At 43.5% G+C, this 14,003-nt stretch overlaps 1 protein-coding gene across 1 annotated transcript in view; it reads right to left on the reverse strand.

Moving 5' to 3' along the window:
- Window positions 1-14,003, reverse strand: part of PRKCQ (protein kinase C theta) — a 139,824-nt gene that overhangs the window by 16,015 nt on the left and 109,806 nt on the right. The window contains exons 13-15 of the mRNA XM_079779207.1: window positions 4,695-4,786; window positions 2,886-2,948; window positions 1,603-1,741 (exon numbers count right to left, since the gene is read on the reverse strand). Coding sequence (XP_079635333.1) covers window positions 1,603-1,741; window positions 2,886-2,948; window positions 4,695-4,786 — 294 coding nt within the window. The remainder of the gene's footprint in view (window positions 1-1,602; window positions 1,742-2,885; window positions 2,949-4,694; window positions 4,787-14,003) is intronic.

Raw genomic sequence — 14,003 nt, forward strand, 5'->3', positions numbered from 1 at the left:
ATCAAACAACCATCACCACATATTTATAAATACGGTTATTCATTCATTCTTCCAAAAGATGATTTATTATTACCTTATGTGCCAATCCCTGCAACTCAGTCTTTGGATAGAAAAATGATTAAGATCACACTAATCTACATATGTGACAAAATGGTACAGAACTATGCACACTTTGTAGCAATCTCAATGTCCTGGTTGTGATTGTATCATAGTTATATACCATGTAACCACTGGGGCAAACTGGGTGAAGGGTGTATATGGATGATGTTTCTGTACTATCTTTGCAACTTCTTGTGAATCTATAATTATTTCAAAATAATAAGTTATTAAAAAAGGAACAAAAATCAGCCCCTGACTTAGAGCAATCAGCATCCAATAGTACAGGGAGATTCAAAGATAAAAAGCAATGATGGTAAGTGTGATGCAATGGGAAGGGCTGCAGGGTAAGGGGGTGTCTGATCGCCCTGGGATGGCAGCTGGGGCGACTCCATAACAAGGAGAGAGGAGGGGAGAGTTAGATGGATGGATCCCTTCTGAGCAAATGCCATTCCTCTGGGGGCTCAGTAATGATTGTGATATCCTCCCTTTTTTAAAAAAATAAAAAAAATAACAAGACAACAAACCAAAAACTGTGCAATAACATGTGACACCAGTGTTGAGTCCTCATATCCCAGAAGGGGGAATACATCAGTGCATCCCGGCCATCCCTCCAGGCTCGTGGCAGCTTAGAAACCACAGTGTAGGTTTCTCTGCTCCTAAAATGACCCGCTGGACTACTCAGGTGCTTACTTATAACCCTGCTCAGGGTCCACCTGGTTCTTTCCCATTGTTTTTTCTCTGGTGGGTCTGAGCAGAGTGAAGATATTTTAATACTGGGGTGGGGAGGAGCCATGACTGAAAGGATATGCTGCATCATTCAAGACTTGGAGAGATGACCTAATTAGCATGAGTACCATCCCTCAGCCTATATAATAAAGAGGGAATGTGCTAATTTACTGCCACGCCCTCAAAGATGGCAGTGCTCATAGCCACAAGATGATGGCTCCCAGTCCCCTCAGTCCCCCCGGGGCTGCAGGTGCACGGCATGGCCGGGCCCACCCCCAGGCGGGTCTGGCAGCTCCGCGTGCCTACCTCCAGAGTCCCCCAGTTCCTTCAGCCCCCCAGCCTCCCAGAGCTGGCTTGAGGTGAAGGCAAGCCTTGGATGGCGGCTGCCCAGCCGTCCAGGGCCACCTAAGGCTCAGGTAACCAGGGCCGGCTGAGGCTTGCGCTGACGGCACTGGCAGCAGCAGAGGTGTGGTGGGGGCATCGCCTTGCCCTGATCGCTGGGTCACCTCCCATCCCTGAGGGCTCCTGGACTGTGAGAGGGGGCAGGCCGGGCTGAGGGACCCCCCCACTTCAGTGCATGAATTTTCATGCACCGGGCCTCTAGTGAAATAATAACAGCAGCCCCTATGTGCAGCCATAATCATGCAATACTAAAAACAAAAAACAAATTCCAATCCTGAACCAGAATACTTAAAATCTTCTGATTTTCAGGGAGGAAGAAGCAGTGGTGCTCGGCCTGGGCGTGCTGGGTTGGGAAGGGGCACTGCACATCCCTACCTCCGGGGCGATGTAGTCGGGGGTCCCGCAGAAAGTGTTCGTCTTGGCATCTCCTAACATGTTCTCCTTGCACATTCCAAAGTCTGCTATCTTGATATGCCCATCTTTGTCTAGCAGGATATTATCTAGCTTCAGGTCCCTGAAAAACAGAAGCATAGCAAAACCTTGCTTCAATCATTATAACGTTGTTAGAATAGAATTGTCCTATGAGGGTGGTCTCATCACGCTAACTAGGGCAACCCTCACCTGGCTGCCCCCTCTGAAATGGGGAGACTTCCCTGAGCAGATTGTCAGCCTGCCCTGTAAGCACCGCAGCTCAGGACTGACCATCCCCGAGGGAGAGGGTCTGGACCGGATGACACAGAGCTGCTGTCGTCAACAGTCGGTATGGGCCGTCCCTGAACCCTTACAGACGACTCCGGGTCAGGACTGTGCAATTTCCTCAGAAGAGCCCAGGAACCCACTCTTATGGGTCCTTTTACTTGTCTTGCATCTTGCCTTTGCATCAGGTTCTCAACTGCCCCTTCTCCCTGCGTGGCCGTGCTGGCCTCCAGCTGGTTGGCCGACTCCATCTAGCTCCTTTCTTTTTAATTTTTACTCCCTGCTTAATCTGTGAGTCAGAAAGCAGCCAACTGAACTGTTGAAGATTTGTATGCTAAATAAGTGTCAATTATGTTTTGAGAAAGGAAGTAAGGAGATTGAAGTACAGTAGCTTTCATCCAAGAAGGATGTGAAATGATGGTGTATAATGGAGACATTTAGGACCTCCATTCACAAAAGAGGGTACACGTGATGGTCTGTGCACTTCTACAACGTGTAGGCTTACAAGTTTCCTTAGGTGTGCTTGAGTGTTCAGGGGAGAGCTCCCCGCCTCAGCCACTCAAAAGGAAGGCATTCAGTCAACATTTCTAGGTGACCCAAAGCAAATACAGGCAAAGACAAGAGACGTAGGAGACAGAAGTGAGAAAGCAACAAGATATCAAAGAGAAAGAAAGCAGAGTATGGGAAGGGAATGAGAAAAATGGAGGTGAGAAGAAGAATAAGAGTAAGGACCGGAATAAAGAACAAAATAAGGTCAGAATCTTATTGCTTTTGAGACTGGAATTTCTTACTTGGTTACTGTTAAATCATCATCCGTGTTATCACCATGGGCAGGAAGCCTGGGTGTGAAACTTTCGGCCACAAAAACACCCTGGGCATTTCATGGCACTAAAGCACATCGATTACGTTAACGGGACCACAAAATACAGATATTTCAGTGTGTCTGAAAGGGTAACATTTACCTGTAGACAATGCCTTTGGAATGGAGGAACTGCAGACCAAGAATGATTTCAGCAGCATAAAACCTGAGGGGAGAAAAATCAGAGTTCACCACCAAGTCATTAACAGAACAAAATAAAACCCCCATTTTACCCCGTGAGTACTCTGTGTAGTCCTCTGCTTAATGTACACACACCTTTGTAGGAACACAATTTATCTGTGTACGCACATCATTTTGTTTCATCTGAACAAAAGGAAGATGTCCTGCCCGAGAGAATGAAGCAGAGCTGGTATCCTAAGTTAGCCCTACCTGCAGCTGGTGCTCATTCTTATATTTTGAACGACAATGCTCAAACTGTCCCTTTTCCCCAATAGAACATACACAAACATTAAATGCAATTGTATAGTATAATGAGAAAGTAATTTTCCCTTTTATTGTAAATATATTTTTATTGATTTCAGAGAGGAAGGGAGAGGGAGAGATAGAAACATCAATGATGAGAGAGAATCATTGATGGCTGCCTCCTGCACGCCCCCCACCAGGGACAGAGCCAGCAACCTGGGCATCTGCCCTGATGAGGAATTGAACCGTGACCTTCCGGTTCATAGGTCGATGCTCAATCACGCTGAATAACATGGATAGCAGGTGTTTGATGGCTCTCATGCCTTACGAAGCTGGGAAGAGTGCTGGACTGAGTGGATCCTCTCTAGCACGAAAAACACCCGATGGTTTCTGTCTGGTGGCTATCCCTTACAGTGATCTCTGGGCAGCGTGCTGATGGCTCCTGGAGGCCACGAGATCAGTGGTGTGGATCTCAGCAAGGTTTCTGCAGGAGCTGGGGAACAAGTCCCTCTTTGAACCTGGTTCACACACCACCGCTCAAAGCACTCATTAGGAACCAGTGAAAGATTATTGAAGAAATATGGCCAGTCTGCCTGGCTGGCGTGGCTCAGTGGTTGAACATCAACCTATGAACCAGGAGGTCATGGTTCGATTCCCAGTCAGGGCACATGCCCAGGTTGTGGGCTCGATCCCCAGTGCAGGAGGCAGCCGATCGATGACTCTCTCTTATCATTGATATTTCTAGCTCTTTCTTCCTCTCCCTCCCTCTCTGAAATAAATAAAAATATGTTTAAAAAAAGAAAAGAAATAAGTCTGTACCCAGCATTTAAAAATGGGCCTGGTGACACCATTAAAAAAAAAAAAAAAGGCACAGTGGTTTTACCATTCAGGAAAGAGGGACCATGGGGGCCGGGGGGAGGGGTGGGAGTGGAAGGGGGTCCTCAGCTGCAGTCCCAATGGGTATAGGCAGCCTGTTTGACTTGCTTGTGTTGAGGGCTGCCTATGAAGGTGAAGGTTTATTCTCAGACTAAGTGCCCCTCCCGGTTTCCGAATTCTCATGCTCGGAGCCACATGCTTTATGGCTTCGCATTGACCTTTCCACGAAAGGCCTAGGCTGAAGCTTCATCCTGTGACGCCTTTAAAATCTGTGCTCCATTGGACTGCTTTCTTTTCAAAGGGCAAACGTTTTCTTCCATGCTCACATCATCTAGAAGCCTGAGGAATTGGGGCATCTCCTTGAGAAACTACACAGTTGATTTCAAAACACAGAGAGATTAAACAACACTGACAAGAACGTAAGCTTCACAAACTAGGAACATGGTTGCCTGGTGTGATATATTCTCGGGGGTTACCTTGTCCTGGGAGTTAGGCCTGCTGGGTGAGGAAACAAAAACACCACAGAGAAGGAAGGAGGATTCTGTGGGCTCTGTGGGGGCATAGAACCTTTCACGAACAGTGGAAAACCCCAGACCCTTCGAAGGGCTCTTACGTTGCTCTGCAAAGGTCAAACTTGTGGCAGCTCTGGATGTGGTACATCAAGTCTCCTCCATTGAGAAATTCCATCACAAAAAAGAGGTTTTCCTAAGGAAAAACAAAAACAGTCCCAATTTTTGGCTTCCTCAAAAAAAAAAAAAAAAAAAAAAAGGAACACAAGCATTACTTTTTTTTTTTAAAATATATTTTATTGATTTTTTACAGAGAGGAAGGGAGAGGGATAGAGAGTTAGAAACGTTGATCAGCTGCCTCTTGCACACCCCCTACTGGGGATGTGCCCGCAACCAAGGTTCATGCCCTTGCCCGGAATCGAACCTGGGACCTTTGAGTCCACAGGCCAACGCTCTATCCACTGAGCCAAACCGGTTTTGGCAAACATTACTTTTTAAAGGGATGTAGATGATTTCACAGGAGCCAATTCTGTCTTCAGATCACTTATAAAAGGTTAAAATTCATTTAGATGATCAGTAGCATTTCTGTACCCCCAGAAGCCTGGGAGCCCGTGGAATGCATGCTGGGAAGCCCCTATGCTAGGATTCAGCAGATGGGGCACAGTACGACTGAGGGTCCCACTGGACCTGCCTGCCCAAAGGGACAGTGTTGGGTCTGTAGTGAGTGCTGATGGTTTACCTATGAAACTGGCAGTGTGTAGGAGAGTAAAGGCACATTGGGGCTCTGACTCCAGGGGCAGGGAGAAAGCATGCATTCATTCAACACCCAGTAAATAGTTCTGAACATAGTTTGCAGGCATGGCCCTGTGGGAGGACTGAGTGTGAGATGCTCATTGCTGCTCATCCATCAAAGACGGAGATACAGGCCTGCCTTCAGGGTGCTTATAATCAAATACAGCCTTTTTCTCTCCAGTACAGGCTTTGGTTGGGGCAAGCCACAGCTTAAGAGTGTGTTGCCCCCAGCAGAAGACTTCATCTGTATTTTTAGAGCTGGGGGTGGGAGGTGCGGGGGAGGGCTTGAGTGGCAGCGTCAAAGACAAGGCTGAGCTCTTCAGGGTGTGGTCAGAGTTTTAGAGGTGGCCACGATTCCAGGAAGCCTGAGCTCCTCCTACTGCGTGAGACAATATGTCCTCGATAACTGTATTCATAACACTTTGCCCTGATTTTTTAGAGTCCCCATGAACCACAGAATTAGTAATCCACAAAGTGTGGAGACATGTGTCGTGTCTGTGCATAAATTTGCACCTGAAAACCTCACCTGGGTGATTTTTTAACAGAATTAACCTTTAAGTTTTGATGTGAAACTAACTGTGGCCTCAGGGCATGCCAGGTGATGGTAGAAACAGCATTCTGGTCTGACAGCGACATATATTGCCTGTTATACATGCCACAGAACCGGGGAAACCCAGTATTGTGGCCATTATCTCAATAATTCAGGCAAAAGTAAGCGTTATCCTCCTGCTTTTTCCAAAGTTGACCTTAGATGGGAGGTCCCTGGTACCCACTCATTCTCTGGTGGGCAGGCCAAAGTCCTCTGCTGACATAAATCCAAACACTGATATTTCAAACATTCTTGGAGATTGATAATTTGCCTCATTTGCACACACTTGCTTTCTCATTAGCACATCTTCCCTCGAGCTCTTTTTGTCATACGTACCATATGAATAGCTCCTAATCTTTACCTTTTTACCCCAAACTGTGATGGCCTGTACACACACAGTGGGATCTCCTACATATTCAGGAGAATGGAAGGTATAAAAACTTAAAGTGAGACCATTTATTACAGTGCTCAGATGAAAGATTCCCTTTAATTGTTAGGATGTTTACAAATTCCTATAAAGTCTGAAACTTCAGGATTTACAAATTGTCAGTTAGGACTTGGAGAAAGTGGGGGAAGGCAACTTGAGGGAAAAGGTCGACATCACTTGTACACACCCCTGGCATGGCAGTCCCCTTGGTTCTCATGTCTAAATCAGACTCTCACCCTTGGTGGGATTTTGGGGGCTGAATTTGTGCATCGACAGAGAGTCAGTTTACTGTGGGGCTCAGTCAATTTAGTACCATGGGCATTCCAAGAAGATCACACTGATGTAGTGATTACTAATTAAATAGTAATGGAGATTTATAGCATGCTGGATGTCACATTTAATCCTACTAAAAGACATTATGGCTCCACAATAAATCTTCCAAAAACAGTCTGTTCTAGTTCTATCTTTTTATTAAGCTGTGGGCACCAAACAAAGCCCACTGGTTGTTTTTGGTTATTAATGATGGCGTTTTGCTTCAGTTTAAGCCTTTCGTTTGGGCGAATACCAGCGAAAACATGGGCTTTTTAAAGGGGGATAAGGGCAGTCCATGCCTGGAAGTCCAGCTTGGGTGGGCAGGATGGGGAAACTTGCTCTTCCTTGAGAGGGTGCTGTTTTGAGGATCTTTGCCCTCTTCTAGGGGTTCTGATAGCTGTTTGGAAGTTTCAGGGAACCACTCATCAAGGAAACTGTTAGTTCCACTCTGGTCCCAATGAGATGACTCTGTGATGAAATTAGCATGAGTGCATGTACATACAAACCATGCAGTTATGAAATTTGGGTTTTGAGTATCACATTTTGAAGGATGGATAAACCTTTTCAAAGTTGAATGCCAAATTCTATTCATAAAATTTAAATATAAATATAATAGACTCAAATTTTCATAAATGGCTGGGGAGGGAGTGCTCAGAGAGGAAGGTGACCTGCAGCTGACCTGGAACTCTGCAGGAGCCCTATAAAAAGAAAAGTCTGCCCACGGGAGAAACTCCAGATTGGGTCGAGTGGGACCAAACCCAGAAGAAGTTGACTCAGGGTAATTGTTAATTTGTCCTCATTCAGAACTTGGAGAAGTTACTTAGCCTCTCCTGAGCCTAACAGTCTTCCTTTGTGAAATGGAAGGAATAATATTCCCACCTCATAGGGGTGTCATTGAGTATTACATGAGATTATATATGTGGAAAGCTGGCTCAGGGTTGGCACTCAGCATGCACATGATATCTGGTGCTGTTGTAATTATAGGGAACAATGTAAAAGCCAGTAAAAATAAAAAATAAAAAATACAGCAGCTCCTTCCCAGAGGAAGGAACTGAATAGTCCTGTGGCTCTTGACACAAAGAGGAAAAAGAGGAAAACGGGGCCTTGGCTCTCCTCCAGTCTGTTCTTTCTGTTCTGGTCGAGCTGAGAGAAAATGCAAAGCAGGCTCGAGAGCGGAGCATGATCTCCTGGGCTGTGACCCTATTTCACTGGCGTACTAGTAGACCTCTCTTCTTTAGGCCTGGTAATACTTTAACTGATGCAAATGGTTCTTTTGGGGCAATGAAAGTTGACATTGTGATGGTGTTGGGGGATCGGATGCTTCACATCTGCCCTAGACTTAGAATTTGTCAACAATGCTGGAACAGCATTTGTGGAGTGGAAACTCTCGATTCTGATCTGTCACTAACTAGCCTGTAGCCAGGTAAATAACACGATCCCTGAGCCTCAGACTCAACCTCTGAAAAATGAGAATTATCAGCTATATTTCCCTTTACTAAAGACTCCCTGATTTTCACCATTTATATTTCACATTTCCCTCCCATTTTTCTTGGGGAAAGAGATGAAATTAACAAACTGTGACTGTTGAGCACATTTTAAGACTAATGTTTCCCAAATAATAAAATATACATTGATAAAAAGATGTTATGCCTGCAAAATTATTAAGAGAAGTCTGTGTCTAGAAGCAATGCATATTTGAAGTAAAATTAAAGAAACAGTGGTGAGTATTTCCTTTGAACCTTTCTCAAAGGAGGTAACCTTTATGGCTGGGTTGATGGCCCACCATAACACCCCAAATGAGGTAAAAAAGTAGAGGTCAGAGGACCTCCTCCTATTTAAGTAGTCTTCTGGTTATGCTAATAGAGCTTGATTATTGATTGGGGGAAAATTCTTCTGTGTTCCAAGGGTCCTGACTGCTTTAACATTTGAATTAATCCCATCATAGGCCAAGGGCTGGAAAGCAGAATGGTAGAACAGATTGTGGTTTAGCACTTTTTTGAGTAGACAACAAGAGTAGCAGGAGACTGACTTTTTGATTTGTCTTTGGATTTTGTTTCTGAATCTTGTGTCTTATTCTTTTAGAAAGAACACCAGGCAAACTGCCTGAAGTCTGGCTGAATGGAAGTCTTACAACTAGAGAAGTAAAGAAAAAAGTACATTGAGACTGGTAGGAGGAGCAGAAGCGTGGAATGGGCTAGTCTGACACCCATGTATGGCGTTGTTTTAATCAGGAGGGATATCTCTGCTGTGGAGGCCACTGGTGAGGAGCAAGGGGTCCCAGTCCCACCCCAGACTCCCAGCCCAGGGTTCCAGAGCTGGGAAGAGAATTCCCCATAACTTCAGGCTAAAAACCAGCAGGGATTGTAGCTGAATGAAACGGAGACCGTGGGAGTCCCAGCAGTGCCTTTTAAAGGGCCAGCACATGGACTTACTCGGATTTGATCACTCTGGGCTCCAGTGCTGGAGGGGGATGGGGGCTTGAAAGGAAACTGGGATATTCAGGGAGGAACTGGATTGTCTGGCATCAGGGAAAGAACTCAGGGGCAGCTTTCTCCAGATGGGGATGCTTGCAGGGGTCATGTTCCTGTGCTAGGACCTCCCCTGTTGCAGAGCTGATTGGCAGCCATGTCTGAGTTTCCATCAGCTTGGCTCACACTGTTCACTCTGCCCTGGTGACACCCTAAGACCCCACCCTATCCAATTCGCAGGCCCATCCAAATTATTTGCAGTGGCTTTTCCATATGAATGGCCTGTTCTGGCTAAGGCTTCAGACTTTTCTAAAATCTCTTAAACAAGCAACAGACAGTATCAGCATGCCCCCTACCTATTAGTAAGAGGCCCAAGACCTGGCACTAGCATCAGTTTGCCTTGATTCACAGCTTGGCCTCACCTGGGCATGTTCAAACTCAATACAAGTAGCATCTATCTGCAGATGGCTCTGTAGCTCCTGAAGAGTGGCCCCAGGAAGCGGCTTATTGCACCTCCTGGGAGGCTCTAGAGCCAGTGAACCTGGTGGACAGCTTCAGACCTTGCCATATTACAACTCTACACATCCACAAGTGACATACTCAAGGGGAAGACTTAGTGAGCAGCAAAGCCCCACTGAAGCAAGTCCTGCTCCATAGGGGTGTCTCCTGTACAGCAGCTCTTCCATTGTAGACACAGCTGGTCTTCACAGCCAATTGGCCTGGAGGTCAATTCTTCCTAGTGACACCAACAGCAATAAAAGCTCAACTACAACAAGACTGTTCACATAGCCCACACAAGGACACACCTAGAATGCCTAGTTCAGGTGATTGGGGAGGCTGAGCTACTGGGTCCTATAGGACACCTACTACACAAGGCCACTCTACCAATTCCAGGAGATATAACAGCTCTACCTAATACATAGAAAGAAAGACATGGAAGCAGTCAAAATGCAGAGACAAAGAAACATATCACCAATAAAAGAACAGAAAAAGATCTAAATGAAATGGAAGCGAGCAAACTATTAGATACAGAGTTTAAAACAATGGTTATAAGGTTGCTCTAGAATCTTAATGAGAGGTTCAAGGGACTTAATGAGAGCATCAAAGGACTTAGAGACTTTCAAGGATCTTAGTGAGAATTTCAAAGACATGAAAAAGGACCAGTCAGAAATTAAACGTACACTAACTGAAATAAAGAATAATTTACAGGGATTCAACAGTAGAGTAGAGGATTCTGAGAATCAAAGAAATAATTTGGAATACGAGGAAGCAAAAAACATCCAATTAGAAGAGCAAAAATAAAAAAGAATAAAAAAAATATGAAGATAGTGTAAGAAGCCTCTGGGACAACTTCAAATATACCAACATTTGCATTATGGAGGTACCCGAAGGAGAAGAAAGAGAGTAAGATAATGAAATCTTATTTGAAGAAATAATGATAGATAGAAAACTTCCCTTGCCTGGTGAAAGAAATACTAGACTTAAAAGTGCAGAAAGTGCAGAGAGTCCCAAACAAGAGGAATCCAAAGAGGCCTACACCAAGACACATCAACATTAAAATGCCAAGGGTTAAAGACAAAGAGATAATCTTAAAAGGAGGAAGAGAAAAGCAGTTAGTTACCTAAAAGGGAGCACCCATACAACTGTCAGCTGATTTCTCAACAGAAACTTTGCAGGCCAGAAGGGAGGGGCAAGAAATATTCAAAGTGATGACAAGCAAGGACCTACAACCAAGATTACTCTACTCAGCAAAGCTATCATTTAGAATTGAATGTCAGATAAAGAGCTTCATAGACAAGAAAAAGCTAAAGGAGTTTATCACCACCAAATCAGTATTACATTAAATGTTTGGTATTCTTTAAGAAGAGGAAGAAGAGGAAAGAAGAAGAAAAGAAGAAGAAGAAGAAGAAGAAGAAGAAGAAGAAGAAGAAGAAGAAGAAGAAGAAGAAGAAGAAGAAGAAGAAGAAGAAATATGAACAATAAAATGACAATAAATACATACCTATCAAGAATTGAATCTAAAAAAAACACACACAGACACACAAAAAAAAACCCCAAGAAACTAATGAACAAAACAAATTCGTGAATAAAATAGAATCAGAGGCATGAGAACATGGAACAGACTGATGAATCTCAGAGAGAAAGGGAGTGGGGGGCCGGTCAGAAATTAACCAAAGATCTTAATGCATATATGCATTACCTATGGACACAGACAATAGAGTGATGAAAGCCTGGGGTAGGGCAGGAACCATGTAGAGGGGGCAATGGGGAGTAAATAGGGGACATCTGAAATAATCTCAACAACAAAGATTAAAAAAAAAAAAAGAAAGAAAGAACACCAGCAGGCCTGCTAGGAGAAGAGTATTATCTCTGATTTTGCAAAAATAATTAAAACACTAGAGTAGAGCTCAACATTTAGGGTCCTGGCCCCAGTTCAAACATTTGATGAGTTTTTTTCACTTTGCCTACATAGTAGCTCCTAGGAAAAGTGAATTTTAAAATAGGAGGGTTGCCTACTCAGCCGGTTTCCTGCAGGAGGAAACTCACTAGGATTCTTGCAACCTCTATTGGAAACGAAAGTGGACTGCTCTGTAAAGTGAGTGTTCCTTTAAGGTTTCATGTTCATACCATTCATGGTCTTCTGAGTGGGTTCTATGAGTGTTCTTCCTTCATCCACTGGTCTTATTAATGAAACAATAACACATTGAGCATATTTCTATCCTGTCGGTGAAGTGAGTTTTAGTTGGGGTTTGACAGTACGGTTACATTAGGGCCACTGGAGGAAGTGATTCATTAAATAATGCTGAAGAACCTTTGGTTAACAAGAAAGCATTGGGTATATCATTCAATTACCTGTATTTATCCATAAGCTCTCCAGTTTACAAATATATCTATGGTACGCATGCTGCTCTCTATGCCAGACCATAAAAACAAGAAAGCTATAGCTTTGTTGTGATTTTCTGACAAGTGAAGGCAATAATCAATACTGGTATTCAGTAAATAAATGGGTATTCAAAACTCTGTGGTAATATTTTTGAAAGCTTTAAAAATGGTATGTATTATAGTCTTGCAAAATCATTTATATATATTTTTATATTATTTATATGTAAATAAAATCATATATATGTATGAGAGAGAGAGAGAGAGAGAGAGAGAGAGAGAGAGAGAGAGAGAGAGAGAGAGAGAGAGAAGAGAAAAGAAACTTTCAAAATAGTCTAGTGGTTTTGTAATAGTCAGTGTACAAAGTATGAATTTTCCAGTTTCCACAAATATCTTTCATTACTTGGTTGAAAAAAACAACATAGCTAGTCCTCCCATGTTCTTCTAAAAATATGAGATCACTTCAGGGGGACTCTAAATTCCTTTGTATTCATTTTTTTTTGTGTGAAATATCTACATGAAATTTCACTGTGAAAGTGATTTATACTGGTAAAATGAAGAAAGGGAGATAATCACTGACTACAAGAATACAAGAAGAGAATATTTAAATAGTTTGCTAATCCAAAAATTAGAAAAAAATATTTTTTTCAGATAATATATATACTAATTTCAGTGATTTTCAAGGTCAAATCTTTTAAATAATTCTGGTCTAAATGTAACCAATACATTGCCTTGGATTCTCTACCTTTGTGAGTCTCAATCTTTATACTTGCACTAGAGGCCCAATGCACGAAATTCGTGCAGGAGTAGGCCTTCCTTCCCCCAGCTGCCGGCACCAGCTTTCCTCTGGCACCCAGGACCCGGGCTTCCCTCCAGCCACCAGCAGGCACCTGGACCCGGGCTTCTTCGCAGCCCCGGTTTTGTCCGGAAGGAAGTCTGGTCTAATTAGCATATTATGCTTTTATTATTATAGATTATTATAGATGGTTGATGCACTGACTCTGAAATAGTGTCAGAAGTAGAGGAGGGGTCCCCTTTATCAAGGTTTACATCTTTACTTTTACTTAGTGTTCCCCCCAAAACAAGCTTTTAGTTGAAAATTATAATCCGTAAGAGCTGCCCTTTTTGACATCCTCAGCAATGTGGTCGTGAGGACATGGAGGGACTTCCTGTCTCAAAATAGACTAATAGACTGCGGAGCTGGGGTCAGGGCTACCCAAGCTGTGTATTTGGAAGAAGCGCCCAGGTGGGGGTGGACTTGCATCTGGCCAGCACTCCTGGTGAGTACACTGGATGCTGGGCTCACCCAAAAGTCCCACTGGCACACTTACACACCTATGTTAGTTTGGTCACACCAGCACTCAGTTTCTTAGGTATGTTTGTAATTTAGAAGGCTGGAGCAATTCTGGATTATTTCTTGCTTTAGTCATAAGGGATATACCACTAAAAATCTTAACAGATAGTCATATATGTACTTTTTATATCTAAATGTAGTGTGTGTGTGTGAGAGAGAGAGAGAGAGAGAGAGAGAGAGAGAGAGAGAGAGGGGCACTGTAGACCAACATACTCATTCATTAGGGCCTTTTTATATTTCTACTGTAAACTCTCATTAGTAAAATTCACTGCCTTCAAATAGATTCATTAGTATATATCAGAAATAATGTGCTCAAGTTTTTAGAAGTTTGTATCTTGCAAAAGGAACTCAGAGGAACTCAGGCTCAGTTGTGTTTACTGGCTTAATTGTCCCATGGGGTCTCCTTGCATTAACAGATTATTTTCCTTCATAACAGAAGTACAAACAAGACTCCATTTCATGAATTTTTAAACTGTTTTCCCTGACATGATTAGGTCTCTAATGAGAGGCAATATAGCAGTTAAGTCTATGGACTTCGCCACCAAGCTGCCCTAGTTTGAATCCTGGCTCCCCTATTCATAGCTCTTTGAC

The sequence above is a fragment of the Cnephaeus nilssonii genome, assembly GCF_951640355.1.
Source record: "Cnephaeus nilssonii genome assembly, chromosome: 1".
Taxonomy (NCBI): Eukaryota; Metazoa; Chordata; class Mammalia; order Chiroptera; family Vespertilionidae; genus Cnephaeus; species Cnephaeus nilssonii.